General features: G+C 47.3%; 1 protein-coding gene across 1 annotated transcript in view; it reads left to right on the top strand.

Moving 5' to 3' along the window:
- Positions 1–17,110: 17,110 nt before the first annotated feature.
- LOC124019609 (adipocyte plasma membrane-associated protein-like) overlaps positions 17,111–17,180 on the top strand; it is a 17,872-nt gene continuing 17,802 nt past the window's right edge. Inside the window, 1 exon segment of the mRNA XM_046334996.1 lies at positions 17,111–17,144. Within this exon segment, the coding sequence (XP_046190952.1) occupies positions 17,111–17,144 (34 nt within the window).

Genomic DNA, 17,180 nt, shown 5'->3' with positions numbered 1-17,180 from the left:
GGTAGTCTAGTGGTTAGAGTGTAGGGGTGGCAGGGTAGCCTAGTGGTTAGAGTGTAGGTAGCCTAGTGGTTAGAGTGTAGAGGCGGCAGGGTAGCCTAGTGGTTAGAGTGTAGGGGCGGCAGGGTAGCCTAGTGGTTAGAGTGTAGGTAGCCTAGTGGTTTGAGTGTAGGGATGGCAGGGTAGCCTAGTGGTTAGAGTGTAGGGACGGCAGGTAGCCTAGTGGTTAGAGTGTAGAGGCGGCAGGGTAGCCTAGTGGTTAGAGCGTAGGGGCGGCAGGGTAGCCTAGTGGTTAGAGCGTAGGGGTGGCAGGGTAGCCTAGTGGTTAGAGCGTAGGGGCGGCAGGGTAGCCTAGTGGTTAGAGTGTAGGGGTGGCAGGGTAGCCTAGTGGTTAGAGTGTAGGTAGCCTAGTGGTTAGAGTGTAGAGGCGGCAGGGTAGCCTAGTGGTTAGAGTGTAGGGGCGGCAGGGTAGCCTAGTGGTTAGAGTGTAGGGGCGGCAGGGTAGCCTAGTGGTTAGAGTGTAGAGGAGGCAGGGTAGCCTAGTGGTTAGAGTGTAGAGGCGGCAGGGTAGCCTAGTGGTTAGAGTGTAGAGGAGGCAGGGTACACTTTACCAAAATAGATGACCTGAGTAGGAAGCTCTGTGAGCAGGTCGTCTGCGTACTGGACTGGCTGAATGAATACATCTCTTGATGCTCCTGGACACATCGTGAGTGATGTGACCCGGAGTCATAGGGTGTTTTGGGTCTTACAACATCAGACGCCCAGGTGATCCACCCGAGGTTGATCAGACACCGACTTGTGTCCAGGAGGCATTATGCTGCTTCCCATAGATCTCCTCTCTTGATCCAGGGGTATCTGGAGGCTTTTTTCAGCTGCCTCGATGGTGCTGCTGATGGCTCTCCTAGGATCCCTGCTGGTGGTTTGGATTTTAAGCCCGGTTGCTCTCCAGCTCGAATGAAAGTGATCTTGTGACCGGCTCGCTGACTCTTGCTGATTCCTGTGCAGATTACTTCTGAATGGTCTTGAGAACCTGGTCATGGCGCCAGCGATAACGGCCCCCTCCCAGAGCTTTAGCACAGCAGTTTAGAATGTGCTCCAGTGTCCCTGTCTTGGAGCATAGTGGGCATGGAGGAGTTTCCACTTTGCCCGCAGCAGAATAGGTTTGGTGAGCTGGGTAGGACATGATACACTCCCTGGACCAGGAACTTAATGCAGTGTGGTTCCGCCTGCCAGAGGTCAGTCCACAAGACTTTCCTGTCCTTTGCGTGCTCTCACCTTGTCCAGGCACCTTGCGGTCTCATTCCCACTGCTCTGCTGGACCTCTCATCTTCCACAGCTGCTCTCACCTCCTCCTGGCCAAGCCTGCGTTTCTCCTTCCCCTTGGCAGTGTCGTACCAGGGTTGGAACAGGTTCTCAGACCTTTTCCCTGGGTCACTGCTCCCACCAGGACACTGTAGCACAGCCAGCCTGCAGCACGGCCTACTCTGCTCTCCATTTCCTCCCTGTAATGACCACTATCCCCCTTGGGCCACCTTTGGGTCGCTCCACTTCCTGTATTGACCACTATCCCCCTGTTTGGGTCGCTCCACTTGACCACTATCCCCCCTTGGGCCACCTTTGGGTCGCTCCACACCCTGTATTGACCACTATCCCCCCTTGGGCCACCTTTGGGTCGCTCCACACCCTGTATTGACCACTATCCCCCTGTGGGCCACCTTTGGGTCACTCCTCTCCCAGTAATAAATTAGTTTCCTGGCCCGAGGCACCATGATCTCCTCTTCCAGGGACTTCAGGGGCAGCCTCAGCTCTTTGCTGTTTACATAGAGGACGATCCTGCTCAGGCTAAAGGGCAACCCCAGCCACCTTCAGAGATGGCTGCTGACCTTCCCCTCCAAATTCTCCACAGTGGAGAAGCGGACTTCGTAGATGAGCAGAGGTCAGAGTGTCCTCGGGAGGATGCCTTGTGGATACATCCACGCCTTTGACTTGGCGGGCAGTCCTGACCGATCAACCGCTCTCAGCCAGTTCTCCAGCTCCGCACTCAGACAGTTCTCCAGCTCCGCTCTCAGCCAGTTCTCCAGCTCCGCTCTCAGCCAGTTCTCCAGCTCCGCTCTCAGCCAGTTCTCCAGCTCCTGACCGGTCAACCACTCTCAGACAGTTCTCCAGCTCCGCTCTCAGCCAGTTCTCCAGCTCCTGACCGGTCAATCAGCCAGTTCTCCAGCTCCGCTCTCAGCCAGTTCTCCAGCTCCTGACCGGTCAATCGCTCTCAGCCAGTTCTCCAGCTCCTGACAGGTCAACTGCTCTCAGCCAGTTCTCCAGCTCCTGACAGGTCAACTGCTCAGCCAGTTCTCCAGCTCCGCTCTCAGCCAGCACTACAGCTCAATCCGCTCTCAGCCAGTTCTCCAGCTCCTGACAGGTCAACTGCTCTCAGCCAGTTCTCCAGCTCCTGACCGGTCAACTGCTCTCAGCCAGTTCTCCAGCTCCTGACAGGTCAACTGCTCTCAGCCAGTTCTCCAGCTCCTGACAGGTCAACTGCTCTCAGCCAGTTCTCCAGCTCCGCTCTCAGCCAGTTCTCCAGCTCCGCTCTCAGCCAGCACTACAGCTCCTGACCGGTCAACTGCTCTCAGTCAGTTCTCCAGCTCCTGACCAGTCATTGGTTTATAGCATATATATAGCATATACCCACGTGCCATCTCCTCATTGGTTTATAAGAGCATATATCCACGTGCCATCTCCTCATTGGTTTATAGGACCATATACCCACGTGCCATCTCCTCATTGGTTTATAGGACGATATACCCACGTGCCATCTCCTCATTGGTTTATAGGACGATATACCCACATGCCATCTCCTCATTAGTTTATAGGAGCATATACCCACGTGCCATCTCCTCATTGGTTTATAGGAGCATATACCCACGTGCCATCTCCTCATTGGTTTATAGGACGATATACCCACGTGCCATCTCCTCATTGGTTTATAGGACCATATACCCACGTGCCATCTGCTCATTGGTTTATAGGAGCATATACCCAAGTCCCATCTCCTCATTGGTTTATAGGAGCATATACCCACGTGCCATCTCCTCATTGGTTTATAGGAGTATATACCCACGTGCCATCTCCTCATTGGTTTATAGGAGCAAATCAAATCAAATCTAATTTTATTTGTCACATACACATGGTGAGCAGATGTTAATGCGAGTGTAGCGAAATGCTTGTGCTTCTAGTTCCAACAATGCAGTAATAACCAACGAGTAATCTAGCTAACAATTCCAAAACTACGACCTTATACACACACAAGTGTAAAGCGATAAAGAATATGTACATAAAGATATATGAATGAGTGATGGTACAGAGCGGTATAGGCAAGATGCAGTAGATGGTTTCGAGTACAGTATATACCCACGTGGGTGATTGAAAGATGAACTTAGGTCCACACTCTGGCCGGTTGTAGTAATGCTGTAAAGTAGATGGTATCGAGTACAGTATATACCCACGTGGGTGATTGAAAGATGAACTTAGGTCCACACTCTGGCCGGTTGTAGTAATGCTGTAAAGTAGATGGTATCGAGTACAGTATATACCCACGTGGGTGATTGAAAGATGAACTTAGGTCCACACTCTGGCCGGTTGTAGTAATGCTGTAAAGTAGATGGTATCGAGTACAGTATATACCCACGTGGGTGATTGAAAGATGAACTTAGGTCCACACTCTGGCCGGTTGTAGTAATGCTGTAAAGTAGATGGTATCGAGTACAGTATATACCCACGTGGGTGATTGAAAGATGAACTTAGTATATAATGCTGTAAGTCCAAAATTAAGTAAAAAATAATAAGAAGAAGAAGCCTGAAGGAAGGAGGTGAGATCATTAGAAACTAATCTGGTCCACCGTTTTATCTGTGTATTAATTGTCGGTGTCGAGGACCTTGTGCATTTCAGGTAAAATAACAATGTTTATATCCCAGGACAAATGAGCTAGCAACAGAAAGCTAGCTTGCTAAAGTACGATAAATGTTTATTGCTTTTTGACCTGTCCCCAAATGAATATAATTGGTTCAGAGTTTGTTCTGATATTTCAACCTGTGTCCTGGTCGTGCTGGTGTGGGGGTATAACATCAACCTGTGTCCTGGTCGTGCTGGTGTGGGGGTATAACATCAACCTGTGTCCTGGTCGTGCTGGTGTGGGGGTATAACATCAACCTGTGTCCTGGTCGATGCTGGTATAACATCACCTGTGTCCTGGTCATGCTGGTGTGGGGTATAACATCAACCTGTGTCCTGGTCGTGCTGGTGTGGGGGTATAACATCAACCTGTGTCCTGGTCGTGCTGGTGTGGGGGTATAACATCAACCTGTGTCCTGGTCGTGCTGGTGTGGGGGTATAACATCAACCTGTGTCCTGGTCGTGCTGGTATAACATCAACCTGTGTCCTGGTCGTGCTGGTGTGGGGGTATAACATCAACCTGTGTCCTGGTCGTGCTGGTGTGGGGGTATAACATCAACCTGTGTCCTGGTCGTGCTGGTGTGGGGGTATAACATCAACCTGTGTCCTGGTCGTGCTGGTGTGGGGGTATATCATCAACCTGTGTCCTGGTGGCATCTGGTGTGGGGGTATAACATCAACCTGTGTCCTGGTCGTGCTGGTGTGGGGGTATAACATCAACCTGTGTCCTGGTCGTGCTGGTGTGGGGGTATAACATCAACCTGTGTCCTGGTCATGCTGGTGTGGGGGTATAACATCAACCTGTGTCCTGGTCATGCTGGTGTGGGGGTATAACATCAACCTGTGTCCTGATGGCATCTGGTGTGGGGGTATAACATCAACCTGTGTCCTGGTGGTGCTGGTGTGGGGGTATATCATCAACCTGTGTCCTGATGGCATCTGGTGTGGGGGTATAACATCAACCTGTGTCCTGGTCATGCTGGTGTGGGGGTATAACATCAACCTGTGTCCTGGTCATGCTGGTGTGGGGGTATAACATCAACCTGTGTCCTGGTCATGCTGGTGTGGGGGTATAACATCAACCTGTGTCCTGGTCATGCTGGTGTGGGGGTATAACATCAACCTGTGTGTCCTGGCCGTGCTGGTGTGGGGGTATATCATCAACCTGTGTCCTGGTCATGCTGGTGTGGGGGTATAACATCAACCTGTGTCCTGGTCATGCTGGTGTGGGGGTATAACATCAACCTGTGTCTCCTGATGGCGTCTGGTGTGGGGGTATAACATCAACCTGTGTCCTGGTCGTGCTGGTGTGGGGGTATAACATCAACCTGTGTGTCCTGATGGCATCTGGTGTGGGGGTATAACATCAACCTGTGTGTCCTGGTGGCATCTGGTGTGGGGGTATAACATCAACCTGTGTCCTGGTCGTGCTGGTGTGGGGGTATAACATCAACCTGTGTCCTGGTCGTGCTGGTGTGGGGGTATAACATCAACCTGTGTCCTGGTCGTGCTGGTGTGGGGGTATAACATCAACCTGTGTCCTGGTCATGCTGGTGTGGGGGTATAACATCAACCTGTGTCCTGATGGCATCTGGTGTGGGGGTATAACATCAACCTGTGTGTCCTGGTCGTGTTGGTGTGGGGGTATAACATCAACCTGTGTCCTGGTCGTGCTGGTGTGGGGGTATAACATCAACCTGTGTGTCCTGGTCGTGCTGGTGTGGGGGTATAACATCAACCTGTGTGTCCTGATGGCATCTGGTGTGGGGGTATAACATCAACCTGTGTATCCTGGTCGTGCTGGTATAACATCAACCTGTGTCCTGGTCGTGCTGGTGTGGGGGTATAACATCAACCTGTGTCCTGGTGGTGCTGGTGTGGGGGTATAACATCAACCTGTGTCCTGGTCGTGCTGGTGTGGGGGTATAACATCAACCTGTGTGTCCTGGTCATGCTGGTGTGGGGTATAACATCAACCTGTGTGTCCTGGTCATGCTGGTGTGGGGGTATAACATCAACCTGTGTCCTGGTCGTGCTGGTGTGGGGGTATATCATCAACCTGTGTCCTGGTCGTGCTGGTGTGGGGGTATAACATCAACCTGTGTCCTGGTCGTGTTGGTGTGGGGGTATAACATCAACCTATTGTTTATAAAGCATATTAAAAGTTGACTTGGAAACAGACTGTTCAGTCCCAGAGCCTGTCAGGTAGCTCCCCCTAGTGGCTATACAATATCATTATAGTTGAGGAAGTAGAAGACATCGTAAATAAACCTCCCCTTCCAGTCTTCTGTCCTCTGGATGAACTCTCTCGGTCTCTCTCAGCACACACACACTCACTCTCGGTCTCTCTCAGCACACACACACACTCACTCTCAGTCTCTCTCAGCTGACACACTATCTCTCTCCCGCGGCGCTCACCAGAACAGACAACAACTTTTCTTCATGGCGGCGAGTCTCACCGGAGACAGGATCCAACCGGACTGTGATCTAACCGGACGGGCGCGAGCTGCAGAGGGATTCACTATGTAAGTTTTTACCGGAGTTGTTTTGCTTTGTGATAAAACAATAATGTAGTTACGTGAACGATTTTAAACATGAGTCTACTTGTCCCTCAAAAACAAGTTCGTAGAGTAACTGTCTTTTTGGTAGACAGGCTACTGCTGGATGAATGACCACAGTCATGTTTTGGTAGTTAGGCTACTGCTGGATGAATGACCACAGTCATGTTTTGGTAGACAGGCTACTTCTGGATGAATGACCACAGTCATGTTTTGGTAGACAGGCTACTGCTGGATGAATGACCACAGTCATGTTTTGGTAGTTAGGCTACTGCTGGATGAATGACCACAGTCATGTTTTGGTAGACAGGCTACTGCTGGATGAATGACCACAGTCATGTTTTGGTAGTTAGGCTACTGCTGGATGAATGACCACAGTCATGTTTTGGTAGTTAGGCTACTTCTGGATGAATGACCACAGTCATGTTTTGGTAGACAGGCTACTTCTGGATGAATGACCACAGTCATGTTTTGGTAGACAGGCTACTGCTGGATGAATGACCACAGTCATGTTTTGGTAGACAGGCTACTGCTGGATGAATGACCACAGTCATGTTTTGGTAGACAGGCTACTGCTGGATGAATGACCACAGTCATGTTTTGGTAGATAGGCTACTGCTGGATGAATGACCACAGTCATGTTTTGGTAGACAGGCTACTCATGTTTTGGTAGACTGGATGAATGACCACAGTCATGTTTTGGTAGATAGGCTACTGCTGGATGAATGACCACAGTCATGTTTTGGTAGACAGGCTACTGCTGGATGAATGACCACAGTCATGTTTTGGTAGATAGGCTACTGCTGGATGAATGACCACAGTCATGTTTTGGTAGACAGGCTACTGCTGGATGAATGACCACAGTCATGTTTTGGTAGACAGGCTACTGCTGGATGAATGACCACAGTCATGTTTTGGTAGACAGGCTACTGCTGGATGAATGACCACAGTCATGTTTTGGTAGACAGGCTACTGCTGGATGAATGACCACAGTCATGTTTTGGTAGTTAGGCTACTTCTGGATGAATGACCACAGTCATGTTTTGGTAGATAGGCTACATCTGGATGAATGACCACAGTCATGTTTTGGTAGACAGGCTACTGCTGGATGAATGACCACAGTCATGTTTTGGTAGTTAGGCTACTGCTGGATGAATGACCACAGTCATGTTTTGGTAGTTAGGCTACTTCTGGATGAATGACCACAGTCATGTTTTGGTAGACAGGCTACTGCTGGATGAATGACCACAGTCATGTTTTGGTAGATAGGCTACTGCTGGATGAATGACCACAGTCATGTTTTGGTAGATAGGCTACTGCTGGATGAATGACCACAGTCATGTTTTGGTAGATAGGCTACTGCTGGATGAATGACCACAGTCATGTTTTGGTAGATAGGCTACTTCTGGATGAATGACCACAGTCATGTTTTGGTAGACAGGCTACTTCTGGATGAATGACCACAGTCATGTTTTGGACAGGCTAGACAGGCTACTGCTGGATGAATGACCACAGTCATGTTTTGGTAGACAGGCTACTGCTGGATGAATGACCACAGTCATGTTTTGGTAGACAGGCTACTTCTGGATGAATGACCACAGTCATGTTTTGGTAGTTAGGCTACTGCTGGATGAATGACCACAGTCATGTTTTGGTAGACAGGCTACTGCTGGATGAATGACCACAGTCATGTTTTGGTAGACAGGCTACTGCTGGATGAATGACCACAGTCATGTTTTGGTAGATAGGCTACTTCTGGATGAATGACCACAGTCATGTTTTGGTAGTTAGGCTACTGCTGGATGAATGACCACAGTCATGTTTTGGTAGACAGGCTACTTCTGGATGAATGACCACAGTCATGTTTTGGTAGTTAGGCTACTTCTGGATGAATGACCACAGTCATGTTTTGGTAGACAGGCTACTGCTGGATGAATGACCACAGTCATGTTTTGGTAGACAGGCTACTGCTGGATGAATGACCACAGTCATGTTTTGGTAGATAGGCTACTGCTGGATGAATGACCACAGTCATGTTTTGGTAGATAGGCTACTGCTGGATGAATGACCACAGTCATGTTTTGGTAGATAGGCTACTTCTGGATGAATGACCACAGTCATGTTTTGGTAGACAGGCTACTTCTGGATGAATGACCACAGTCATGTTTTGGTAGACAGGCTACTGCTGGATGAATGACCACAGTCATGTTTTGGTAGACAGGCTACTGCTGGATGAATGACCACAGTCATGTTTTGGTAGACAGGCTACTGCTGGATGAATGACCACAGTCATGTTTTGGTAGATAGGCTACTGCTGGATGAATGACCACAGTCATGTTTTGGTAGACAGGCTACTGCTGGATGAATGACCACAGTCATGTTTTGGTAGATAGGCTACTGCTGGATGAATGACCACAGTCATGTTTTGGTAGACAGGCTACTGCTGGATGAATGACCACAGTCATGTTTTGGTAGTTAGGCTACTGCTGGATGAATGACCACAGTAAATGTTTTGGTAGTTAGGCTACTTCTGGATGAATGACCACAGTCATGTTTTGGTAGACAGGCTACTGCTGGATGAATGACCACAGTCATGTTTTGGTAGACAGGCTACTGCTGGATGAATGACCACAGTCATGTTTTGGTAGATAGGCTACTGCTGGATGAATGACCACAGTCATGTTTTGGTAGATAGGCTACTGCTGGATGAATGACCACAGTCATGTTTTGGTAGATAGGCTACTTCTGGATGAATGACCACAGTCATGTTTTGGTAGACAGGCTACTTCTGGATGAATGACCACAGTCATGTTTTGGTAGACAGGCTACTGCTGGATGAATGACCACAGTCATGTTTTGGTAGACAGGCTACTGCTGGATGAATGACCACAGTCATGTTTTGGTAGACAGGCTACTTCTGGATGAATGACCACAGTCATGTTTTGGTAGTTAGGCTACTGCTGGATGAATGACCACAGTCATGTTTTGGTAGACAGGCTACTGCTGGATGAATGACCACAGTCATGTTTTGGTAGACAGGCTACTGCTGGATGAATGACCACAGTCATGTTTTGGTAGACAGGCTACTGCTGGATGAAGGACCACAGTCATGTTTTGGTAGATAGGCTACTTCTGGATGAATGACCACAGTCATGTTTTGGTAGTTAGGCTACTTCTGGATGAATGACCACAGTCATGTTTTGGTAGATAGGCTACTTCTGGATGAATGACCACAGTCATGTTTTGGTAGATAGGCTACTGCTGGATGAATGACCACAGTCATGTTTTGGTAGACAGGCTACTTCTGGATGAATGACCACAGTCATGTTTTGGTAGATAGGCTACTGCTGGATGAATGACCACAGTCATGTTTTGGTAGACAGGCTACTTCTGGATGAATGACCACAGTCATGTTTTGGTAGACAGGCTACTGCTGGATGAATGACCACAGTCATGTTTTGGTAGATAGGCTACTTCTGGATGAATGACCACAGTCATGTTTTGGTAGACAGGCTACTGCTGGATGAATGACCACAGTCATGTTTTGGTAGTTAGGCTACTTCTGGATGAATGACCACAGTCATGTTTTGGTAGACAGGCTACTGCTGGATGAATGACCACAGTCATGTTTTGGTAGACAGGCTACTTCTGGATGAATGACCACAGTCATGTTTTGGTAGTTAGGCTACTGCTGGATGAATGACCACAGTCATGTTTTGGTAGACAGGCTACTGCTGGATGAATGACCACAGTCATGTTTTGGTAGACAGGCTACTGCTGGATGAAGGACCACAGTCATGTTTTGGTAGATAGGCTACTTCTGGATGAATGACCACAGTCATGTTTTGGTAGTTAGGCTACTGCTGGATGAATGACCACAGTCATGTTTTGGTAGTTAGGCTACTTCTGGATGAATGACCACAGTCATGTTTTGGTAGTTAGGCTACTTCTGGATGAATGACCACAGTCATGTTTTGGTAGACAGGCTACTGCTGGATGAATGACCACAGTCATGTTTTGGTAGACAGGCTACTGCTGGATGAATGACCACAGTCATGTTTTGGTAGATAGGCTACTGCTGGATGAATGACCACAGTCATGTTTTGGTAGTTAGGCTACTGCTGGATGAATGACCACAGTCATGTTTTGGTAGACAGGCTACTTCTGGATGAATGACCACAGTCATGTTTTGGTAGATAGGCTACTTCTGGATGAATGACCACAGTCATGTTTTGGTAGACAGGCTACTGCTGGATGAATGACCACAGTCATGTTTTGGTAGATAGGCTACTGCTGGATGAATGACCACAGTCATGTTTTGGTAGACAGGCTACTGCTGGATGAATGACCACAGTCATGTTTTGGTAGTTAGGCTACTGCTGGATGAATGACCACAGTCATGTTTTGGTAGACAGGCTACTGCTGGATGAAGGACCACAGTCATGTTTTGGTAGGGAAGATAGGCTACTTCTGGATGAATGACCACTCATGTTTTGTCATGTTGCGGCTACTGCTAGTGGTCCTGATATCTGTTGTCTCTGTCTTCAGACTGCTGGATGAAGAGAGGTTTTGATATCTGTTAGGCTACTTGTCTGGATGAATGACCACAGTCATGTTTTGGTAGATAGGCTACTTCTGGATGAATGACCACAGTCATGTTTTGGTAGACAGGCTACTGCTGGATGAATGACCACAGTCATGTTTTGGTAGTTAGGCTACTGCTGGATGAATGACCACAGTAAATGTTTTGGTAGTTAGGCTACTTCTGGATGAATGACCACAGTCATGTTTTGGTAGACAGGCTACTGCTGGATGAATGACCACAGTCATGTTTTGGTAGACAGGCTACTGCTGGATGAATGACCACAGTCATGTTTTGGTAGAAGAGTTGTTGAGTTGTTGATGGTTTTTGTCCAAGTTGTAATTGATTATGATAACGATATTGTCGCACAAGTGCAACTCAGGTGGGGAAAATACATGTTATGAAACTATTGAAATGAATCTTTGAATGTATCCTATTGGAATGTTACTCAATAACTGCAGCTCAGATGAGATTAAACATGGTGTGGAATAGTTTACTATCAGTCATCTGTAATTCCATAGCCAGACAGATAAGGGATAACATACTGTACCATTGCCCTGTAGCCAGTCAGATAAGGGATAACATACTGTACCATTGCCCTGTAGCCAGTCAGATAAGGGATAACATACTGTACCATTGCCCTGTAGCCAGTCAGATAAGGGATAACATACTGTACCATTGCCCTGTAGCCAGTCAGATAAGGGATAACATACTGTACCATTGCCCTGTAGCCAGTCAGATAAGGGATAACATACTGTACCATTGCCCTGTAGCCAGTCAGATAAGGGATAACATACTGTACCATTGCCCTGTAGCCAGTCAGATAAGGGATAACATACTGTACCATTGCCCTGTAGCCAGTTAGATAAGGGATAACATACTGTCTTCAGGCTAGGGAAGAGAGGGATATTAGTGGTCCTGATATCTGGTCTTCAGGGAAGAGAGGGATATTAGTGGTCCTGATATCTGTTTTCTCTTGTCTTCAGGGAAGAGAGGGATATTAGTGGTCCTGATATCTGTTGTCTCTTGTCTTCAGGCTAGTGAAGAGAGGGATATTAGTGGTCCTGATATCTGTTGTCTCTTGTCTTCAGGCTAGTGAAGAGAGGGATATTAGTGGTCCTGATATCTGTTGTCTCTTGTCTTCAGGCTAGGGAAGAGAGGGATATTAGTGGTCCTGATATCTGTTGTCTCTTGTCTTCAGGCTAGTGAAGAGAGGGATATTAGTGGTCCTGATATCTGTTGTCTCTTGTCTTCAGGCTAGTGAAGAGAGGGATATTAGTGGTCCTGATATCTGTTGTGTTGTCTCTTGTCTTCAGGCTAGTGAAGAGAGGGATATTAGTGGTCCTGATATCTGTTGTCTCTTGTCTTCAGGCTAGGGAAGAGAGGGATATTAGTGGTCCTGATATCTGTTGTGTTGTCTCTTGTCTTCAGGGGGAAGAGAGGGATATTAGTGGTCCTGATATCTGTTGTCTCTTGTCTTCAGGCTAGGGAAGAGAGGGATATTAGTGGTCCTGATATCTGTTGTCTCTTGTCTTCAGGCTAGGGAAGAGAGGGATATTAGTGGTCCTGATATCTGTTGTGTTGTCTCTTGTCTTCAGGCTAGTGAAGAGAGGGATATTAGTGGTCCTGATATCTGTTGTCTCTTGTCTTCAGGCTAGTGAAGAGAGGGATATTAGTGGTCCTGATATCTGTTGTGTTGTCTCTTGTCTTCAGACTAGTGAAGAGAGGGATATTAGTGGTCCTGATATCTGTTGTCTCTTGTCTTCAGGCTAGTGAAGAGAGGGATATTAGTGGTCCTGATATCTGTTGTCTCTTGTCTTCAGGCTAGTGAAGAGAGGGATATTAGTGGTCCTGATATCTGTCCCCTCACCCATCTTGTCTTCTTACAGGCTAGGAAGAACCCTCAGGGATATTAGTGGTCCTGATATCGGTGGCTGTTGGGGTCTACCTCCTCCCTCACCCATAAACCCTCAGCCTTACATGTAAGTACAGACACACCCTCAGCCTTACATGTAAGTACAGACACACCACACCGGCTCTGATGCTCGTCGGCTTGCAAACTAATACTCACGTCTGTCGCCATGAAGTGCTTTGAAAGGCTGGTCATGGCTCACATCAACACCATTATCCCAGAAACACTAGAGCCACCCTCATTTGCATACCGCCCCGACAGATCTACAGATGATGCAATCTCTATTGCACTCCACCCTGCCATTTCCCACCTGGACAAAAGCAACACCGATGTGAGAATGCTATTCATTGACTACAGCTCAGCGTTCAACCTCATAGTGCCCACAAAGCTCTTCACTAAGCTAAGGACCCTGGGACTAAACACCTCCCTCTGCAACTGGATCCTGGACTTCCTGAAGGGCCGCCCCCAGGTGGTGAAGGGAGGTAACAACACTATCATGCTGATCCTCAACACGGGGGCCCCTCAGGGGTGCGTGCTCAGTCCCCTCCTGTACTCCCTGTTCACTCATGATTGCACTGCCAGGCACGACTCCAACACCATCATTATGTTTGCTGATGACACAACGGTGGTAGGCCTGATCACCAACAACGATGAGACAGCCTACAGGGAGGAGATCAGAGACCTGGCCGTGTGGTGCCAGGACAACAACCTCTCCCTCAACGTGATCAAGACAAAGGAGATGATTGTGGACTACAAGAAAAGGAGGACAGAGTACGTCCCCATTCTCATCGACGGGGCTGCAGTGGAGCAAGTTGAGAGCTTCACGTTTCTTGGTGTCCACATCACCAACAAACTAACATGGTCCAAACACACCAAGACAGTCGTGAAGAGGTCACGACAAAACCTATTCCCAGTCAGGAAAAGATTTTGCATGGGTCCTGAGATCCTCAAAAGGTTCTACAGCTGCACCATCGAGAGCATCCTGACTGGTTGCATCACCGCCAGACTTGCTATCCTGGTACCACTTGCCGTGCGGTAGCAGAGAGAACAGTCTGTGACGAGGGTGACTGGTTGCATCACCGCCTGGTAATGCAACTGCTCGGCCTCTGACCACAAGGCACTACAGAGGGTAGTGCAGAGACCAGTCATCACTGGGGCCAAGGTGACTGCTTTCATCACCGACCTGGTATACCACACTGACTCGGTACAGGTACCTCCTGTATATAGCCTCATTACAACCTGTACCCCCACACCTTGACATCACTGGGTACCACCTGTATATAGCTCATTACTAACCTGTATACCACACATTGCCTCGGTACAGGTACCACCTGTATATAGCCTCATTACTAACCTGTACCCCCACACATTGACTCGGTACAGGTACCACCTTTATATAGCCTCATTACTAACCTGTACCCCCACACATTGACTCGGTACAGGTACCACCTGTATATAGCCTCATTACTAACCTGTACCCCCACACATTGACTCGGTACAGGTACCACCTGTATATAGCCTCATTACTAACCTGTACCCCCACACATTGACTCGGTACAGGTACCTCCTGTATATAGCCTCATTACTAACCTGTACCCCCACACATTGACTCGGTACAGGTACCACCTATACAGTGCCTTGCGAAAGTATTCGGCCCCTTGAACTTTGCGACCTTTTGCCACATTCAGGCTTCAAACATAAAGATATAAAACTGTATTTTTTTGTGAAGAATCAACAACAAGTGGGACACAATTATGAAGTGGAACGACATTTATTGGATATTTCACACTTTTTAACAAATCAAAAACTGAAAAATTGGGCGTGCAAAATTATTCAGCCCCCTTAAGTTAATACTTTGTAGCGCCACCTTTTGCTGCGATTACAGCTGTAAGTCGCTTGGGGTATGTCTCTATTAGTTTTGCACATCGAGAGACTGACATTTTTTCCCATTCCTCCTTGCAAAACAGCTCGAGCTCAGTGAGGTTGGATGGAGAGCATTTGTGAACAGCAGTTTTCAGTTCTTTCCACAGATTCTCGATTGGATTCAGGTCTGGACTTTGACTTGGCCATTTTAACACCTGGATATGTTTATTTTTGAACCATTCCATTGTAGATTTTGCTTTATGTTTTGGATCATTGTCTTGTTGGAAGACAAATCTCCGTCCCAGTCTCAGGTCTTTTGCAGACTCCATCAGGTTTTCTTCCAGAATGGTCCTGTATTTGGCTCCATCCATCTTCCCATCAATTTTAACCATCTTCCCTGTCCCTGCTGAAGAAAAGCAGGCCCGAACCATGATGCTGCCACCACCATGTTTGACAGTGGGGATGGTATATTCAGGGTGATGAGCTTTGTTGCTTTTACGCCAAACATAACGTTTTGCATTGTTGCCAAAAAATTCAATTTTGGTTTCATCTGACCAGAGCACCTTCTTCCACATGTTTGGTGTGTCTCCCAGGTGGCTTGTGGCAAACTTTAAACAACACTTTTTATGGATATCTTTAAGAAATGGCTTTCTTCTTGCCACTCTTCCATAAAGGCCAGATTGGTGCAATATACGACTGATTGTTGTCCTATGGACAGAGTCTCCCACCTCAGCTGTAGATCTCTGCAGTTCATCCAGAGTGATCATGGGCCTCTTGGCTGCATCTCTGATCAGTCTTCTCCTTGTATGAGCTGAAAGTTTAGAGGGACGGCCAGGTCTTGGTAGATTTGCAGTGGTCTGATACTCCTTCCATTTCAATATTATCGCTTGCACAGTGCTCCTTGGGATGTTTAAAGCTTGGGAAATCTTTTTGTATCCAAATCCGGCTTTAAACTTCTTCACAACAGTATCTCGGACCTGCCTGGTGTGTTCCTTGTTCTTCATGATGCTCTCTGCGCTTTTAACAGACCTCTGAGACTATAACAGTGCAGGTGCATTTATACGGAGACTTGATTACACACAGGTGGATTGTATTTATCATCATTAGTCATTTAGGTCAACATTGGATCATTCAGAGATCCTCACTGAACTTCTGGAGAGAGTTTGCTGCACTGAAAGTAAAGGGGCTGAATAATTTTGCACGCCCAATTTTTCAGTTTTTGATTTGTTAAAAAAGTTTGAAATATCCAATAAATGTCGTTCCACTTCATAATTGTGTCCCACTTGTTGTTGATTCTTCACAAAAAAATACAGTTTTATATCTTTATGTTTGAAGCCTGAAATGTGGCAAAAGTTCGCAAAGTTCAAGGGGGCCGAATACTTTCACAAGGCACTGTATATCCACAATGGTACCACCTGTATATAGCCTCGTTATTGTTATTTTATTGTGTAGGGGGTTAAGGGTTATTGGAGTTGAAGGGTTGTGTTTTGAGACAGGTTGGTGTTATCAGAGGGAAATAGTTTAGGGGTTAAGGGTTAAAGATTGTCTGTCAGTATAGGGGTTAAAGGTTATTGTCTGTCAGTTTAGGGGTTAAAGGTTATTGTCTGTCAGTTTAGGGGTTAAAGGTTATTGTCTGTCAGTTTAGGGGTTAAAGGTTATTGTCTGTCAGTTTAGGGGTTAAAGGTTATTGTCTGTCAGTTTAGGGGTTAAAGGTTATTGTCTGTCAGTTTAGGGGTTAAAGGTTATTGTCTGTCAGTTTAGGGGTTAAAGGTTATTGTCTGTCAGTTTAGGGGTTAAAGGTTATTGTCTGTCAGTTTAGGGGTTAAAGGTTATTGTCTGTCATTTTAGGGGTTAAAGGTTATTGTCTGTCAGTTTAGGGGTTAAAGGTTATTGTCTGTCAGTTTAGGGGTTAAAGGGTTCAAGGTTATTGTCTGTCAGTTTAGGGGGTAAAGGGTTAAAGGTTATTGTCTGTCAGATTCAAGGGACCCCCTCCGCTCCTGGAGGGCCCGCTGGCTGTCAGTTTAGGGGTTAAAGGTTATTGTCTGTCAGTTTAGGGGGTAAAGGGTTAAAGGTTATTGTCTGTCAGATTCAAGGGACCCCCTCCGCTCCTGGAGGGCCCGCTGGCTGTCAGTTTAGGGGTTAAAGGTTATTGTCTGTCAGATTCCAGGGACCCCCTCCCCTCCTGGAGGGCCCGCTGGCTGTCAACACCAGACTACAGAACCTGACTGTTGGCTGTTCACTGGACAACTACATGGACCAGAATCCTTCACTGTTGGACCAGGAGGGTAAGAACTCCTGTCTGTTGGTCTTTCAGCATGTTT

The sequence above is a fragment of the Oncorhynchus gorbuscha genome, unplaced genomic scaffold (genome assembly GCF_021184085.1).
Source record: "Oncorhynchus gorbuscha isolate QuinsamMale2020 ecotype Even-year unplaced genomic scaffold, OgorEven_v1.0 Un_scaffold_639, whole genome shotgun sequence".
Classification (NCBI taxonomy): domain Eukaryota; kingdom Metazoa; phylum Chordata; class Actinopteri; order Salmoniformes; family Salmonidae; genus Oncorhynchus; species Oncorhynchus gorbuscha.
The sequence above is the reverse complement of the archived record's forward strand: the minus strand, read 5'-3'. Positions and strand labels throughout refer to the sequence as shown.